This window comes from Rhyacophila brunnea, unplaced genomic scaffold (genome assembly GCF_057557595.1).
Source record: "Rhyacophila brunnea isolate RB1 unplaced genomic scaffold, BYU_Rbru_1.0 scaffold_2, whole genome shotgun sequence".
Taxonomy (NCBI): domain Eukaryota; kingdom Metazoa; phylum Arthropoda; class Insecta; order Trichoptera; family Rhyacophilidae; genus Rhyacophila; species Rhyacophila brunnea.
The window spans coordinates 26,721,958-26,740,429 of record NW_028232859.1 but is presented as its reverse complement, the minus strand read 5'-3'; the positions used below and the strand labels follow the sequence as shown (position 1 = coordinate 26,740,429).

At 32.4% G+C, this 18,472-nt stretch overlaps 2 protein-coding genes across 2 annotated transcripts in view; both read right to left on the bottom strand.

Moving 5' to 3' along the window:
* Window positions 1-3,816, bottom strand: part of Lrrk (Leucine-rich repeat kinase) — a 100,220-nt gene extending 96,404 nt beyond the window's left edge. The window contains exons 1-2 of the mRNA XM_085946759.1: window positions 3,442-3,816; window positions 67-261 (exon numbers count right to left, since the gene is read on the bottom strand). Of these exons, the coding sequence (XP_085802885.1) occupies window positions 67-261; window positions 3,442-3,492 (246 nt within the window). The 5' untranslated portion in view covers window positions 3,493-3,816. The remainder of the gene's footprint in view (window positions 1-66; window positions 262-3,441) is intronic.
* A 7,689-nt stretch (window positions 3,817-11,505) lies between these two features.
* On the bottom strand, window positions 11,506-15,048 carry LOC147072117 (uncharacterized). Its single transcript, XM_085946362.1, has 3 exons — window positions 14,714-15,048; window positions 13,900-14,029; window positions 11,506-12,653 (listed from the first exon to the last, which is right to left on the bottom strand). Exons 1-3 carry the CDS (start codon window positions 14,906-14,908, stop codon window positions 11,575-11,577), a joined length of 1,404 nt encoding a protein of 467 aa, XP_085802488.1. The 5' UTR covers window positions 14,909-15,048; the 3' UTR covers window positions 11,506-11,574.
* Between the last annotated feature and the right edge of the window lie 3,424 nt (window positions 15,049-18,472).

Here is an 18,472-nt window from a genome sequence, read left to right as displayed (position 1 = left end):
GAGATTTCATGTATTTAAACATCGATAACATGAAATCCATGAAGTACATGAAAATTGAATAAGTACCTTGCAATTGTCTCGTGGGCCACAAGCTTTGTTAGGATCTGCACCGGCCTGAAGTAATACTGTCAGGCACCGAGACTTCTCGCATGCAGCAGCGGCGTGCAAAGCGGTTCGTCCCCATCCATCGGGTGCATCCACTAGGCCACCTTCTCCGCCTACTAGATCTTCTGCTAGCTCTGCATTATCCCAGAGAGCAGCCTGTGTAATAACATGAAATAGTGAGGAGGTAGGAGGAAGAGCAACTTAATGTACATTAGGTGGTTTATCAGTCATTTACATATTTCATTGATATACAAAGCTGTAACTATTACCATAAGTACAGAAAATAAAATATAAACAAGTATTTATTCTCCATGAATTACCATTGCTATGTTGCCGCCATGATATTTCAGAACACGACTTTTACAGTCGAGCTGTTCTTCAATCTGTGTCCTTAATTGAGTTTAATCGCTGTGTTGTTCTAAAACCTTATTTAATAATAATATAATATTGACTCCCATATTAAAAAAAAAAAAAATTAATAACATTCATTCAGGTGTAATGCCACCATGTAAAATAATACATAGCACATAATATGATACTGATTTATAGTGGAGTTCTCATGGTTTTCCTGGATTAGTTGTCCGCCATCAACTTCTAAATATTCGAGACGATTAAAAGATTTTATGTGAAGTATTAATAGTGCTCAGTAGGGATTTCAATCCCAGGATCTCGAACTATTTTCGATACCTATGAATCCCGGGATTGGTAAACATAATCCCGAAATCTTCAGGATTGATTTTTTTATCAATTTTTATGGAAAATAAAATAAAAACTAAAATATAACAGAAAAATACTTTTAATAACAAATAACCACATGAGAAATAAACTGAGTGAATGAAGTTTGATTTATTACCCATGTGTAAGTTGCCAATTAATTTTATTTTTTCACATAGATTAATAAAAATGAGAAAGATTGGAAAAAAACAATGCTTCGCACTTTTAACAAAGTAATTCCACCATGATCTCATACGTTTTACGGCTGTTTCATATTTGGCTGACTAATTAGATTTATGAAGCGGAAAGGCCATACACCATGATTTGCTTTAGGTACTATTTTAAATCTCGCTAACCCATTCATTAAGTCTTTACTATCAGAAACAGCAATCTCACAATAAATTCACATTATTATTTATATTACAATATTATTTGCTCCATTAACGCTTTCGCTGCTGAATAGATAATGAGATTTTAATTGCCCCCTTTAAAATGCACGTTAATTACATCGATCGGCCGCCTGGTCATTACGCACCGTGTGCGTCTTCCGCGTCCAAAGTATTAAACTTATGAATTTCCAAGATTGAACGTATACAATATTAACAATAAATGTCAAAAATATGTAGTATTAATCATACTAGATTTATTTTTGACCGATTTTATCAATGTTCTTTGTAAATATAAAAATTTTATATTAACAATGGAAAAAAATGCCAATCCCGGGATTGTCAAATTGTAATCCCAAAATCCCGGGATCAGAATTTTGGCTCGGGATTGGATTCCCTAGTGCTCAGTATATAAATAAGTTTGTTTAGTGCGGATAATTGACGTGCAGAGGATTAAGTGAGTACAAGTGACATTGATTGAAAAATGAGTTTTGAGCAGTTTTCAATACACCGCACATCTATTTTTGCATGAAACAGGATTCAAAAATGTAACTGTTAAGTATCAAATGTTATAAGAATTTTATGTCTAACATTGGATCGCAGTAGAACCTTGATTATCTGGACTGATTGGGGATGAAGATAGTACAGATCAGGATTTCCCAAACTATGTTTCGCGGAAAACTGGTATTCCGCCGAACGTGAATAGGTGTTCCGCGAATTTATCAGAAGAGTACCCAAGTGTGTCAAAATAAGCTATTATTGTTTTACTTCCGTTAACTATGACATACAACATGAAGCAGGATTTTATTATTATGCAGCAGCGAAGACAAATTACAGGAACAGGCTCGACGCCCCACCAGATATAAGAATTCAACTTTCTAAGATTGTGCCTGATATCAAGAAGAATTGCAATTCAAGGATCCAAAGTCATCGAAGTCATTAAGAACTTCATTCACTAATATTTTATGTGTTATGTTATAAAAATAATTACTACAAGTAAATAAACGATTTTTGTTGTTTCTATTTTTTTTTAAATTTATCAATTATGTATTATTTACTTACTCTACAAAATAAACAAGATATTCCGATAAAATTTCAGGATTTGCGCTCCATTACAGGTAAAGTTTGGGAAACCCTGGGCTCCAGATAATCGAAAACTCGTACAAAAATCTTTTTTCATTACCAATACTTTTATACTTTGAAAGTTACACATTTTTTATTACAGAACATTTTTTCAATCACACATTTTTCTTATTATCCATACAGTATCTTAAATCAGGTTAATCAAGGTTCCACTGTATATCTCATGGACATAATGTACAAAATGTTATTAGTTATTATAAATAGCAACATAATAGGTAGGTATATAATTTGTAATTAAACTATGGTTTCATTCAATTCAAATGAATAGTTCAAAAGATTTAAGAATGTAGCATTTGTTATTGAATATACATAATTTGGAACAGCTCAGAAACATACCTATTAGAAAATATTTAATATGTATGTTTCTGGGGTATTCCAAATTATCTATAAGTATATATAATTTGGTGTTATTGACCTGAATTGTCCCACTTAAAAGACTAAAAACATTATTAACTGAATTTGTGTTTATGCAATGAGAAGAGTTCATAGACCAAAACAGCTGTCAACATAAATAAATAAATTATCGTAGAGTAAACAACAAAATTTCTTTTAAAACCATTAAAAACATTAACAAAGATAAAGAAGTCTTCTTGGAATAGTAATGATGGATAATTTGAAGAAAAATACCTCATTTACAGAACTTTGAATGTAGAATTTCCAATAGAATATTTCACTTTGAAGTCGATTTACTCAACTTGCTAACCAATGCACTTGTTTTCGTTCAATCCTCACTACCTAGGTAAGTACTACAATTTTTTTAAAAATAATGGATATCTAAGTACTAATAATGTAATTGAAATTAACTTACTGAATAAATTATAATATGTATTTTATTAAATTCGTAACCAAACTGGGACAACTTTATAGAAAAGAGGTGGTCTATCCTCTAAATCCAATTTGTCCCAGTTTCATATAAGTATTGAAGGACAAAAATATTCTAGTTTAACACGGTTTTTTTATCGCCAAAGGTAACTTCCACTAATTGATTATAGAGATTACTTAGTAGGCCTATTAATTAAATATTAAAATAAAGCATAATAGGTGGGAACACAGTGTAATTGTTATGTAGGTATCCTTTCCTAAGTTCTGTTACCTGATGTAGTAGTCTCCCAGGAAAATTGTCTTCTTCCGGAGAGAGGTCCATACTATCTGAGGTAGCTTGATTAACGAAATGATTAATTTAGGAAACTCCTCAACCGTGACATTATTATTGCAAAATAAAGAACTTATTATTTACACTATACGGAAACATCGCAGCTTATTACTTCGACTGAAAATTAAGAAAAAGTAGACAGAGATACGAACACTAGGTTATTCATTCATAGTATAATTAAGTCATCTACCTACGCGTAGAGTTAAATTATAACAGAAAATTTCCTAAAATTCGTTAAATCTGACAGTTCTGTTGAAAACTGACAAGATGTCAGTCTGACATATTATTTCGATTTCGCGCAAAATTCTGACATCTGTTTAGTGAAATATGAACCTACGAAATAGTTGCCAGCGTAGAATATTGCAATAAAAACAAAAATTATGACCGCCTTTACTTTACAAAGAGGTTGGATGGTCCTCAATAATAATTATTTGAAAGGGTTTTAGTACATAGACATTATTTTTAATAAGGCTAATCTCTAGTTTACAGCTGATTATTTGTGAATTTTTTATGTTCATATTTTGGCATTTACGAAAAATAGTTCGATAACCTACATAATAATAAAATATAATCAAGTAGATAGGTAACTAGAACCAGTGGTGTTTTATTTATTCATATTTCACATCATTGTCTGATACAAAAGGGCTTGGACAATAATCAGATTGATTCATTTTATAAACTTTTTGTATGCAGTCTTGATGATAATTCCAAAACATTGTCAGTGTAATACTCAAAAACACTATTTAGTTCATTGGCACATTAAAATGTGATGACTATGAATTGTATCGCTGAGTTTCAAAACCCCCTATAACCAGCGCTCGGAATGGAGCAGAACGCCCTGGAGCGCCGTTCCGGTTCGTGAATTCCTCGAGAATACCGTTCTGTCTCGTGGAATCCTCGAATATAGGTACCGTTCCTTCTCGTGGAATCCTAAAAGATAGCACTTTGTCTCGTAAAATTCTCGAGCCTCATCAAAATATTTCATATGGCGCTCCGGTTCAAAATATTTTGAAACATAATAAAATAATTATCTTTCTATTAAACAATAATTTTACTGGTTGAAAATCCCTAATTATTGTTCCTGCATAATATGTCGATACAAATGGGCAGTGGCGCACCCAGGGGGGGGGGGGGGGGGGGGGCAAGGGGCCCTGGTACCCCCCAAAAATGAAAATTATCAGAATGATTTTAAACATTGAAATTGAAAGCCAATAAACTATACCTTTGGGCTTAGACAAATAAAAACACGACAAAAAAATGATTTGTAATAATTCTCCAGCACCAAAGAGATTGGACTCAGTCTTTCAATCTCTTTGTCCAGCACCCTTTTTAGACAAATTTCTTAGATTTTAATTTCTAACACAAAAATTTCGAAACACTAATGTCAGGTTTTTTAGAAACCCAATCCCTAATGGAACTGCCAAAAAATTCTCTGTGTCCACCCGAATTCCGTAGTGGTGTAGGTCATGGCTGGGGAGGGCTGACAGGGCTCTAGCCTGGGGGCCCGGGCTGTGGGGGACCCGGCGTGTCGGGTTGACCAGATAAGTGAGATAAACACACACCATAAATTAACTTTAATAGTAAAGAAAGTCGCCTACTATTATACTTCATGGCCGTGAACATTTTAAAATATCTAATTGTACAATATATTTTTTGATTATTATGTGTCGATGTATTAAAAATCGCCAATAATTCACTGTATAAGTACCCTTAATTTGAACTGAAACACAATTTGAAAAACGTCAATGTAGTGTTTCACACTGCCTTTAATCTTAGCGGTAGGTAGGGGGCCCGCCAAATATCCTAGCTTGAGAGCCCGTTTCAGAATGTGGGGACCATGGTGTAGGTACACCGAGTGCAATAGACAAAAGACCGATAAACGAGAAATTAGGCTGTGAAGAAGAAAAAGAGCCTATAGGACTAAGTTACATTCTCCTCCTTGGGCCCCCCCCCAATATTAAATCCTGAAGCGCCACTGCAAATGGGTGCCACAATTAACCAAGTTAAATTTTGTTTTTAGAAATACATCGAGCTAGGTATATTTTTTCGCAACAATGGATTTCTAGACAACCCATGTGTTTAATAATAAAAAATAAAAGTTTTTATTGAAGAAAGCACCTTTAGATTTATTGCTCTATTCCGTTTTCTTAATAAGACAATATGATAATATAATAGTATATTATTACAACAATGTTTTTTTGCGTGCAGACAAAATCACAAAATACATCATTTATTTAGGGTACCTGGTATTATGGGTATAGATTATAGAAGGACGTAAGGTAGATGGTTTGTGAAATATAAAAGTATCATGATGCAATCAATCCACTTTTCGAATATTCACGTCATTCTTATAATAGTAATATATACAATGGAAAATGTATTTGGCACTCATAAAACCATTGCAGGTAGGTGTATATTGGTATATTATATTATAATCAAATTATTAATGAAAATAGGTTTTTATTATTTTTTAAAAATTATCTTGGTTAAGGGGGAGACGCATGCCAGCAGAGAACCTAGCCGAAATATACGAAGCTTGCAATTTGAGATTTGTTTTTGATAATTTATAATTTCAACTGTATTATTTAATAAATATGTATCCGAAAACATTAAAAAGACTTTTTATTTTTTTTAAACTTAAAGATAAACTTACAATTGTAAAAAAATGTAATAAAATGTGAATTCGTTGCAGGGTAAAATCTTATTATTGCATTATATTTTACGGTCATAATTATCATTAAAATTTAGTTTATTAAGTTTTAGATTTTATGTGGTGTAGATTTTTGACTAATTCGTCGTTTTAATATTTTTTATATATATTTTAAAAAACATCGATTTTTATAAAAATATAAATGAAAAATAAAAATTATTATATATTTTGATGTCACAAACAACTGATTCGGGCGAATGTGGTGATGAAAATGTTTTATAAAGTACATTATGTAAAACTGAGATATTTTTGTATTACAGTTATTATATCGAATATTGCACATATTTTTTGAAAAAATATTGAGCTTTCCGGTTCGTAAAATTTTCTATTTCGAGCACTGCCTATAACACCTTTTCATTTTGTTGAGAAAATCAATAAAAACTTCTCAGTTTATGGATAAAGGGATTATCGATGTTTTTCTTTTTTTGCCCAATGATGGATTATTTTTGGAAAAAATTTGTATATCTATTTATATTGTATTCTAGTCCACTGGCTCCACGGCTTTTGTAAGTTACATAGTGTTATAGCGGTTTTTGAAATACGCATTGAAGGTTATAGCGTATTTTGTTAGGGAAATTTTTGACAACTTAAAGTCAGAATCTTCCATTGGTGGCGCGTGGTAAGATGAAAAAGAGTTACTTACATATTTTTATTTAATAAACGTTTTTTTCATTTAAAATTAGTATTATAAGTAGGTAGATATTCTAAAATAGCAGTTTAAAATGAAAAAAAAAACATTATCATCTTGTTCCTATATTACATAAATTAAGTCGATAACATGTAAATAAGTGAGTCAAATAATCCGTCACCGCGCTGAGCCAGTAGCATCACCACTTGAACTTGAATGTGAAAGGTATTTGTTATACTTATAAAGTATCTATGTGTAATAAATTATAAAACATTTCACAGTACCTACACATTGATAACATACAAGTGCGGTTTGTGAATGGCGCCATTGAAAAATGCTCCAAAATATAATAATTTAGATGGTTTATCGTCGCGCATTAGTGCCTGACCAATAAATCGGTTGTATGGGGTTTGGTGCTCACATGTTATGAAAAGTATCAAATTTAATATCAGAGCAACCATTTGAATAATACTGTAGAGCTAAATATTTTCTTTAAAACAGTGACGTGCTTGACAAACAAACTGTTTTCTTCACAAAATCATACTGAAAATATTCTAAATAACATAACACTGCCACTGTTGAATATGTGATAAGTGATAAGGCGATAATGTTCACCCATCAAAAGGTTTATATCGAGGGTTTACTGACAGAAAGCATTAAGTCATTAAAACAAGTTCTGAGATAATCGCAAAATGGACTTTAATTTTTTTTTTCAAAGCGTTCTCCCATGTAGATTTTTTATGATTTAAAAACATTTTTTCTACATTATAAAGACTAACCTTTATGGCAAACACAATATACGACATGTTACAAGTCCTGTATTTTGTATACGCAGAACACATTAGGTCATTATCATGCTTTCTATCAGAATAAAAAATAACAATATGATTTAATAATGTTTCTATTTTCTCACCATTATATCCTATGCCTTTGTGCGTTTTACCAGGACGTAGAGCGTAAAATTGTATACATTTTGGCATTTAAAACAGAAAAACAGCAAAAACTGAGTTAATGCGTTCTGTCAGTATACCCTCGATATAGAGTTTTATACAGAAAAATAAACTTATTATTATAAATTATAAAAATATATTAGAGAAAAGAACAGTTTTAACCAGTTCATAATTGAGTTACACGCCACTGGAAATTCAGATGATGACCCGCGCATTTTTAACACATTTATGTCTAATTTAACTTACCATTTACGGCGTATTTCGTTGACTTTCCAAGATTTTGGTTGGCTCAACCTCTTCCTAGCTTTATTAACTGGAGATTTAACCATATTTATAAGTTCGTCACACATTTTAAGACTATAAATCGTAAGAATATCAAATCAACAAAACAGCACTCCTACCACAACTCACAACATAAATGTAGTGGCGGCCATGTTGCATTTCGTCTGATTCTCGCTTCTTATTGGTCAGTTGTGTTATAGGGATTTTGAATGTAACACATAATGTTATAGCGTGAATTGATTGACACATTGATTTTCTTTCATAAATGACAGTCAATCGTAGCGGATTTTGAAAGAGACAATAAAATTTTCATGTAGAGATTTTAATAACGAATCCATTGATATATATATCTCAATTATTTCAAAAAGGTGTTATAGCGGGTTTTGAAACTCAGCGACACAACTAGAATATATTTTATATTCACTATTTTTTGCAGCCCTTTTTTATGTCTGTAGGTACTGTTCAACAAGATCTTCTTGGCTACATGTTAAAACTGTGAACTAACAAGCTCCTCCCATTTTCGATTATAGCGCCTTCCGGTTAGCGACGAGTTATCCACGTGTTAAAACTGTGAACTAAACAAGCTCCTCCTATTTAGTCAACGTCAGCGACTTCCGGCTTGTGCCTAAATCTTCTTGTTGGACAATATGTATGACACATTGGTTGTTAACGAAATTCTGACTGTTGTAATAAGATGGATTGGTGTATTTGGCTGCCGATCTATGTAATATTATGATAATATCGACAACAGTCTGTCTTTGCCTGTAATTCTCTGATTTTGTATAACACATCGGTAGAAAAAGAAACTAGGAAATTTTATTTAAGCAAAGAAATTCGAACCTCGACTCACAGATCAAAGGGAAATTGTGCCAAAATTTGCTACCGTGGTACAAATGAGTATTATTGAAAGGAGCAACACAACATCATTTTCGATATATAAACTTATATTTTAAAAGCATTTACTCAGTATAAAGCAGGCGGTTTTCAATTATCAGGTATTTTGAATAAAGAAATATCTATCAGAGGCCTTGGTCTGGACTTCCTTCCACAATTCTTTTCTGAGAGAAATAAATTTTGAATTGCATGAGTCTTTCCATGAAGTAAATGAGACGGTTGCTTTATCAGGCAGTACTGAAATCTTAAAATGATGCGTCAGTATTTAAAAAAAAGACACAAAAAAATCATGACAATTTAACTATTGATATAGGTAGATATTTTTAATACACCAAATGCATGGTTTGAAGAAAAGTCAACAACCTTTAATGTAGTCGGTGGTCATGGTGTGGACTAAAAGTATATTAGTCTATGGTGTGGACTAAAAACAAATTAGATCAGAGTTAGTAAAGAATACAAAACTTTCAATGATTAATAATGCGTTAAAATGTTAAATCCTCGAGATTTTTGCTCCATCCCATGGAAAAGTTAAAAATAGCATTCTGGTTCGGGAATTATTATGAAAATCATTATCTACATTAATTTACCTTTTTTAATAAAGTTCAATAAGAGACTTGATAATTCATATACATACTTACATCTATTTCTACAAACAGTAATAAGATTTTGTTCTATTTTGTTACACATTTTTTAAGCAATCTTAACATAAATTAAGATTAATGAGAGTTTTGTACCATTACGTAAGATTTAGATTTAGTATTCCAGGATTTTCCAGGATTCCTGATAGAAAATATACATTTTTAAACTGTATGGTGATCAATAGGTTTAACACCTGCAACGATCACCTGATAGTGAGATGTAAGTTAAGATTGAACGTCAAATCAGAAAGATCCAAACTACAAAAGAAGTCAAATGCTCGTATATACTTGAAGAACAATACTGAATTCCAAGATGAACTCAAAAATGCACTATCGTCTTTCTTAGGTAAGAACAAAACTGTTTCCTTATCCAATGTGGAGGATATAACGAATATCACTCTAAGTCACACCTCCCACCAAGCTTTCGAAGGCAACATTGATTCTTATGGAGCAGAGAAGGAAAACCAAGAGCGATAGACAGGCGCAAAACGATACGGAGTTTTCATCACTTTGCAAAACCTTCTGAAGAAAGATAAGTGAAGACCTTCGTAAATTCAATGTAAACCTCATACAAGCAATTGTGAAAGCAGGGAGAAGTTTGAACAAAAACAAGTAATGCTTGTCAATAGGAAAACGGCAAATCACAGCACTAAAAGCAAAAGATGGTTCTATCATCAGAAATTGGGAACATTTGTTAAGCCGAGTTGAAGAGTTCTACAGCGATTTCTACAGTGATGACACTGACGATACGACTATAGACTTAGATCTTCAGAGAAATGGAAATTTGGAAGACCATACTCCCGAAATCACATCCTGGGAAGTAACCCATACTTTAAATTACATGAAAAGCGGGAAAGCCCCGGGGTAAGACGGTCTAACAATAGTTATTCTCAAAAAAACGGGAAAGGATGCAAACGAAGTGCTTGCGCAATTGTTCACAGCCTGCATACGCAAAGAGGATGTCCCAGAGGCATGGAAAAATGCCAGCATTGTCATTCTTCACAAAAAAGGTGACAGAGAAGACCTACCAAATTATCGTCCAATAAGTTTACTCCCTATTCTCTACAAGACATTCATAAAAATTCTCTCAAACCGTCTGCAACATGTACTAGACGAGAACCAACCGAGAGAACAAGCCGGATTTAGAGGAGGATACAGCACTATGGACCATATCCAAGTCGTCAGAGAAATCATAGAGTGGTGCCAGGAATACAAACTGCCACTATGCATGGGTTTCCATAAAGGTTCAATACTCGATGCACTCAAAAATCAAGGAATCCTTGGGCGCTATATAATTATTTTCAATAAAATATACAGCATCTGTCAATCTCTATTGACATTTTATAAATGTCAAGATCCGATAAGCATTGTAACTGGTTCATTTAAGGTTAATCCAGCCCTGGGGTCAGGAAGGCAGTATGTACTTGAATAGTTTTATAAATTAAGATTTTTGAAAATTATTAGTTCATTCTAATTCTGGTAATTGTGCCGCAGAGGTAGATTTTTTTTTTTTTACAAAAACAGTTTATTCCATGTAGACAATTATAATAAATACCTTTTTCTGTCGGCGCATCGGGTTTTCGATCCAATAATCGTTAATGGAAAATTTGAAATTTTCATACATTTTGATGCAACATTATCACAAACTAAGATTATATGAGGTAATATTAGGTCGGGGTAGGTTAAATTAGGTTTCGTTTGGTCTAAAAAGAAAGTTGTAACATCTCATGGCCACGTCTGCAGCACATTTACCCTAATTCTTTCTGATTGGTTATACGTTAATGAAATACTGGTGGAGCCCAGTCTCTCCGGCCCTGAATTTATGTTAGTGTTGTGGTTGCATGATAATTATTGTGTATTTTAAAATTTGGGGTTATTTGAAATGCAAAATTCATGAACAGTTTACAATTTGCTATTATTTTTAATGGAAATATTAAGTCTTACAATATACTCTGAGCACATTATTATTGTTTATAAATCACTTATTTGACATATTGTATTTGGTAGTTTTTCATGAGTTTTCATGTGTCCTTTTAGCGTACACTTTTGGGTAAATGCTCTACCACACACAGGACAAATGAACCTCTTGTCGTTATTATGAATTTTCATGTGTTCGCTCAATGTAAAACGTCGACCATATGCCTTATGACAAATACCGCATTGGAAGTTTTTGACCTTGGTATGTTTGAGCATATGTTCAGTTAGACCTGATTTATCAAAAAATGCATCGCCACATTCGTGGCAAATGCAAGATCTCTCCTGAAGATGAACACTTCTAATGTGTCGACTCAGAGCACACTGTTGGAAGTATCTCTTGGGACATTGCTTGCACTTGTATTTTCTGGCTTCATCATTGTGGACATCCACTAAATGTTTCATACGTCTATAATATACGGTAAATCTTTCTGGGCAATGAGGGCACCTGTAAAGAACGTTAGGTCCTAAATGACCTTTCATATGTTTTTTTAAGTTGTCTGATCCTTTATAAGACTTATTACAAATATGACATGACTGCGGAACTTCTTTGTGTCGAAAAATGTGACTTTTTAGTTTTATTTTTGTCGAAAATACTCGAGCGCAGATATGACAAATATGATTAGGAAAATGAACGGGCATATGACGGACCAAGTGACTATGTAATGGAAATGTTTCGTTGCATATTTCACATGTTAGAGCTTCTTTGTCCAATATGTAGGGTTCTTCCTTAGGTTTGCTGACTTTTTCTGCAGGCAAGCTTTTGCTAACTTTTATTTTCATCTTTTTATTTACAATTTCTGTAGCAAGTTGGCCAAAACAGTCATTTGAATTTTTTGACTTCTTTCTAATTATTTTTTTCACTTGCATTGAATGTTTTTCTTTTTTCTTGTTTCTTTTACTAGATATCTTTTTTACATGTAAACGTTTATTTAATTTTGAAAGAATTTTTTCATCATCACTGTCACTTTTAACGGAATTACTATCGAAAGGTATATCATCATCAAATATGCTATCAATATATTCCACTCTGTCGCAGTCATTTTGTATGGATTCTTTTTTTATTTGTAATACTTCTGAAAATAAAGTAATAAAACGTTAGTTCAACATAAAAAATAGGGCATATAGGTGTCGCTGAGTTTCAAAACCCGCTATAACACTTTTTCATTATGTTGAGAAAATCACCAAAAACTTTTTGAACTTAAAAGTTTTTGAATGTTTCAGAAGTGTTATAGCAGGTTTTGATAGACACATTGATTTTGTTTCAGAAATGACAGTCAATCGTAGCGGCTTTTGAAAGAGGCGATAGAATTTTCATGTAGAGATTTTAATAACGAATCCAACGATATATATATCTTAATTATTTCAAAAAGTGTTATAGCGGCTTTTGAAACTCAGCGACACATATTATGAATGTAGGTACAATATACAACAACATGTTCCATAAATTCTTAACAATAGGGCCCCTGGCATTTCCGCACAAAACTTTCATGTAAACCTGCAAATTTCGGGGGTTTTTATATAGATACTGAAAAAAATCAATTTTTTTTTGATTGGACCATTAGACTGGAACGAAATGGAAAAAGTATGTGAAGACCAATGTTCCCTGTAAGGTGTGCGCGTGTGCGCTAACTAATAATGAATATTGTCTTTTTCAATGTATATTTGATATAGTGCCAGAACCCAGCATGTAGGGTGAATGGCCAAGAACTGTTAATATAACCTCCACTCTATGCACTTTAATTAGGAACACACATGGTAATTTACTTTACTATTTTATGACTTATATAATATACGTTAGGATCTCACGAATCCGGCACTTCATAAAACATGATGGTACCTACCAGATTACAGGAATGTATGGAAAACTTGAAAATGTGTAAGTACTTAAATACATATTTGTATTTTTCTAAAAGATAATAATACGTATTTCCTCTATTTTAATTTTGAAAAATTCGTCAAGTTTCATAAGGAGTAGCAAAACATAACATTATTCTATTGTCTACCGAAATAATTATTTATTGACAATTGTTTTTTCACCTTTCAGCTTTGCCACAGATAGTGCCAGATTACTCTGGACGTGACAGATCACGGAAGTGCTACATTAGTGAGATACTATCATATATTTATCATAATGGTAGGTATTATTATATATTTATGTATTATCTGCTTTATCTCTTTCTGAATTATTTCTTTATTTTATTTTCATATCGTCTTTTGAACATTTTAAACTTGAAATTTGTAATGATCACTCATATAAATAAATATACTACATTGATGAAAACTATTCTACATTATAAGACAAGTATAACATATACTTACTTAGACTTTTTTTAATGGAATCTTGTGCAACTTCAACTTGGCGTTTAAAGAAGTAGGCCTCTCTAAGTCGAGAAACACACGCTTCACATATGGAATATATTCTCTCTTGGTACTCATCCATCGCTACCATCTACGAACAAGAACAGTCAGACAATAATTAATAATAAATAACTTATATTATACTTAAGAAATATAACAAGTTTTCCCAAATTACCAAGAGATGGTATTGTCACTTGAAGACTTATTATTTTTTGGTAAAGTTCATGTTCATGTCACAAAGTTCAATCAAATCAATACAACGATTAAAATTATAGATAAATTCCTTGGATTACTGACATAGGTACTGTAATGAGAACGATTTGCTTGTGTGTTCCTGCAGTCCTTGAAGGAACATTTGTTAAATAAAAATATGGTTTGTAAACTTGTCACGTTACAAAAATGCGCATGCATAATCATTCGTTTGAAACTTAATGCATGTCCACTGCGGCAAACATTGCTATGAAATTAAATACAGTTTGGTATCAAAACAAGATTCAATGAGACTGCCATATCGATCTTACTTTTGATATTAATAAATCTTTGTTTAATTAGCCATTAAAACATAGTCTGACTATATTAGGTACTCTCGTATATTTTTGTAGAATTTTATGAAAGAGAAAGTTCTCTACTGGTCTAGGGGTTAATGAATAATGATGTATATTGGGGGATAGTAATGTTAAATTTTTCAAATTCACATTATACATGGTAGCCATATTAAATGATATTGGTTTGTCCAGTTTAATAACCAGAATAATTGGCGATAGAATTTACGCACCTCTAATGCGAAACAACCAGCAATCATTTCAGAGTAGTTTTCCGGTTTTCCTTCGTAATAATATGTCGATATCATACTCCTCAAATTATTCTCTGCTAGGCAGCATCCACAGATATTGATGACCGGTTCAGTTTTCAGATATGCGGATAGAGATTGAATTTGTACATTATGTACAGGAGATTTTTCAGTTTCCATGATAAAATTATTTAAAAGCTAGTTTATATATATTTATTTATTGTGTTCATTTCGATTAAAGACATCATTTAAAAAATCATTAAAAAACACGAAAGTTGTCAGAATTGACGTTTGACAAGCAGATCAACAATTTTGTGAATATTAGGTATTGCCAGCTAAACTTTATTGAGGTTTATAGGAATATCAAAAATGGATAGTTAATCATACACCATAGTTGTCATTCAGAAGTCAATGTGGACCAAAAATTAAAAAATCTCGTTAATGTCAACGCTATTACTTTCTCAATAATGCTTTCAAAAATATTTTTTCATTTCATGTATAATTATGTTGATCAACAGACTAATGTTGAAAGAGTAGATAATAGAAAGTTAAAGTTTATGAGGTACTATTTTCGACAGAGCACATGAGGTTCCTGTGGTGGAGGTTATATTACAGGATTTTTAACGAGGAATGATTCTTAACCATTCGCTCAACCCATTGGGTCCTTGCACGGGAACAAACATAGATTGAAAAAATCAATATGTATTTTTTGCTTACTGTGGGATCGAACCCGCCGAGCTGTAGATACGATACTATAGATCGCCGCTCTACCACCTTCGCTACCTACCGTAGATGCTAAAACATTTATTTTTATTACCAAGTACAAATCTTATTTTTCGTATTATCATATTATTATAATATAGGTACCTGGTAGCGTATAAAGCATAGATTGCTTAATGGTGGGTGAAATTAGATGACTTCTAAAAAGGGTTTTCTAGATTTGTGTACCTAACAAATTTTATGCAAACATAATGACAAAAATAGTCATATGGCAGATAAACTAATTAGGTCTGCTTTTATAGAATGGTTTCTTTTAAATTTGCCAAAAGAATTAGTATCTACCTATGTACTATAATAATATATTGATTTCTAAATTTATATACTGCGTCATTATACATAAAATAAATAATAATTTAGTGAGATATTTTTTGGTTGTCTGATGTTAATTAATTTATTTGCGCTTTATAATAAAACTGATGACGGGGTTTATAAAAAAAACCTATAAGTTGTACCTACATATTTCAGTCAAACAATAATATCAACGCAAGAAAATGTTTTAATTTTGATTTGAAATAGGTAGGTCATTGACGAAAATAGTTGTTTTTTCTTTTACAACACTGCTATGTGCCATTCGAGTCAGCCAGTGGATTCGACTGGCTGAAACAATGAGTTCATTGTTATTTTTACATGTTAAATCTTGTTTCATTTGTTAAGTTTGTTGCAACATCTTTATTGTTCCTTTATAGAGTTTCTAGTAGTATTCCAGTATATAAACACTCTTCAGTCGGACTTCTAACAAGAAACACATATTGTACCTAGCAATAGCGGCCTTAAACCTGACAACTGGGTAGGTCAATTTTGAATATATTATTTTAATTTGCCTTTTCGTTGTATACTTAAAAGACGTATTGCAAATTAGCTTTTTATACGTTATAGAAGAAATGCTAGAAATTGTTATAGGTAGGTTACTTACCCTTAAAAAAATGTCCATTTTTCACGTTGTCAACTCATCGTTAACCGAAATTGCACCCAACACGTTATAATTTTTTGTAAATTAGGTCAAAAACCAAACTTTGTGTGTCTATTTATACACCTAATAACTGTTGTACTTAATACTATTTAAGAACATAAGATTAAAACAATCAAACACATTTAATAAATACTCCGTTATATCACCATATGTGTCCACCCGAATTCCGGAGTGGTGTAGGTCATGGCTGGGGAGGGCTGACAGGGCTCTAGCCTGGGGGCCCGGGCTGTGGGGGGCCCGGCGTGTCGGGTTGACCAGATAAGTGAGATAAACACACATAATAAATTAGCTCTAATAGTAAAAAAAGTCGCCTGCGGCGCTATTATACTTCATGGCCATGAACATTTTCAATTACTTATATAATTGTGCAATATATTTTTTGATTATTATGAGTCGATACTCGACAGCTCCATTATTAAAGTAGATATATTAAAAATCGCCAATAATTCACTGTATAAGTACCCTTAATTTGAACTAAAACACAATTTGAAAAACGTTAATGTAGTGTTTCACACTGCCTTTAATCTTAGCGGTAGGTAAGGGGCCCACCAAATATCCTAGCCTGAGGGCCCGTTTCAGGATGTGAGGACCATGGTGTAGGTACACCGGGTGCAATAGACAAAAGACCGATAAACGATAAATTAGGCTGTGAAGAAGAAAAAGAGCCCATGGGACTAATTAACATTCTCCTCGTTGGGCCCCCCCAATATTAAATCCTGGGTGCGCCACTGTGTCAGGAAGTGTGGATAAAGTTAAGCAAATAAATTAACGGTGAATTCAAATTCTTTAAAAATAGCAAGAATCCTAAAAATAAAACATATAATAATATTACTTATAAACTAATTGTTTTTTTTTTTAAAGTACATCGTTGTGAAAAACGAACGGAAATTAAAAATCTAATTAATAATATAAAGTTGTATATTCTCCTAAATCTTCAAAATCATTAAATCAAGAATCTTCTATATCTTCAAATCTACAAGAGAAGCCTACAAACTCCTGTCTCCAAGAGTCTTCAAATATCTTCAAATTCCTGAATTCGACGAATAATCTCCAATTCTTCAAAATCAAATCTTGAATTCTACAAGCTCCAACTCCAATTCTTCAAGCTCTAACTTCATATTCTCAAGCTACAGCTTCATATTCTTCAAGCTACAGCTTCATATTTTTCAAGCGTCCATCAGATCTTCAAGTCTCCAAGTCTTCAAATCTCCAATATCAATCTCATAATCTCCGAGTGTCAAGTGCTTAGTGTCTGTAACAGTGACAGTGTAAAGTGTAGGTATTTATTCTCCACAACAGAACGGTAAATTAATTATTCATTCATTTATATGAAAATTATCAATCACTACAATAATACTATGTCGTCACTAAGTTTAGATACCCTGATTAAATTTATTTCAACCTTCGATGGAGAAAAGAAAAATCTTTATCTATTTCTTAATGACTGTGATACGGCTTTTGAGATATGTCCGAATGAATTAAAACCCGTCCTGTTAAAATTCATGATTCACTGCGTAGTAGGTAACGCCAAATATACAATTTCAAATTATAAATTTGAATCTTATGAAAATTTCAAATCTTTCCTAAACACTACTTACGGTGAAAATAAACATACATCACAATTAGAATTAGAACTGAGAAATTGTAAACAGAATTATAAAGAACCTATTATCAAATTTATTCAGCGTGTAGAAAATTGCAGAAATAACCGCATCAACGCACTTATACATAAGGATGACGACGAGTTAATTGGTCGCATTAAACAAATCGAGGATAGCGCTCTAAATACCTTCATGCTAGGAATCCATCCTCAAACGTCTATGGTAGTTCGATTGTCTAAACCAACAACATTAACAGAAGCAGCGAACGTGGCTATATACGAGGATAAAATTTTAAACGATTTCAAAGATATGCACATAAACTCTAAAAATAATTATCATAATCAGTCACATCATTTTAATTACAATAATCAAAACATAATCAGTTCAAAACTT

Coding starts and splice junctions, on each gene's coding strand:
- LOC147072117 (XM_085946362.1), bottom strand. CDS start 14,908: ATGGAAACTGAAAAATCTCCTGTACATAATGTACAAATTCAATCTCTA. Junction 14,030..14,713: donor CTGGTTGTTTCGCATTAGAG/GTGCGTAAATTC, acceptor TCTTGTTCGTAG/ATGGTAGCGATGGATGAGTA. Junction 12,654..13,899: donor TTCCATTAAAAAAAGTCTAA/GTAAGTATATGT, acceptor CTTTATTTTCAG/AAGTATTACAAATAAAAAAA.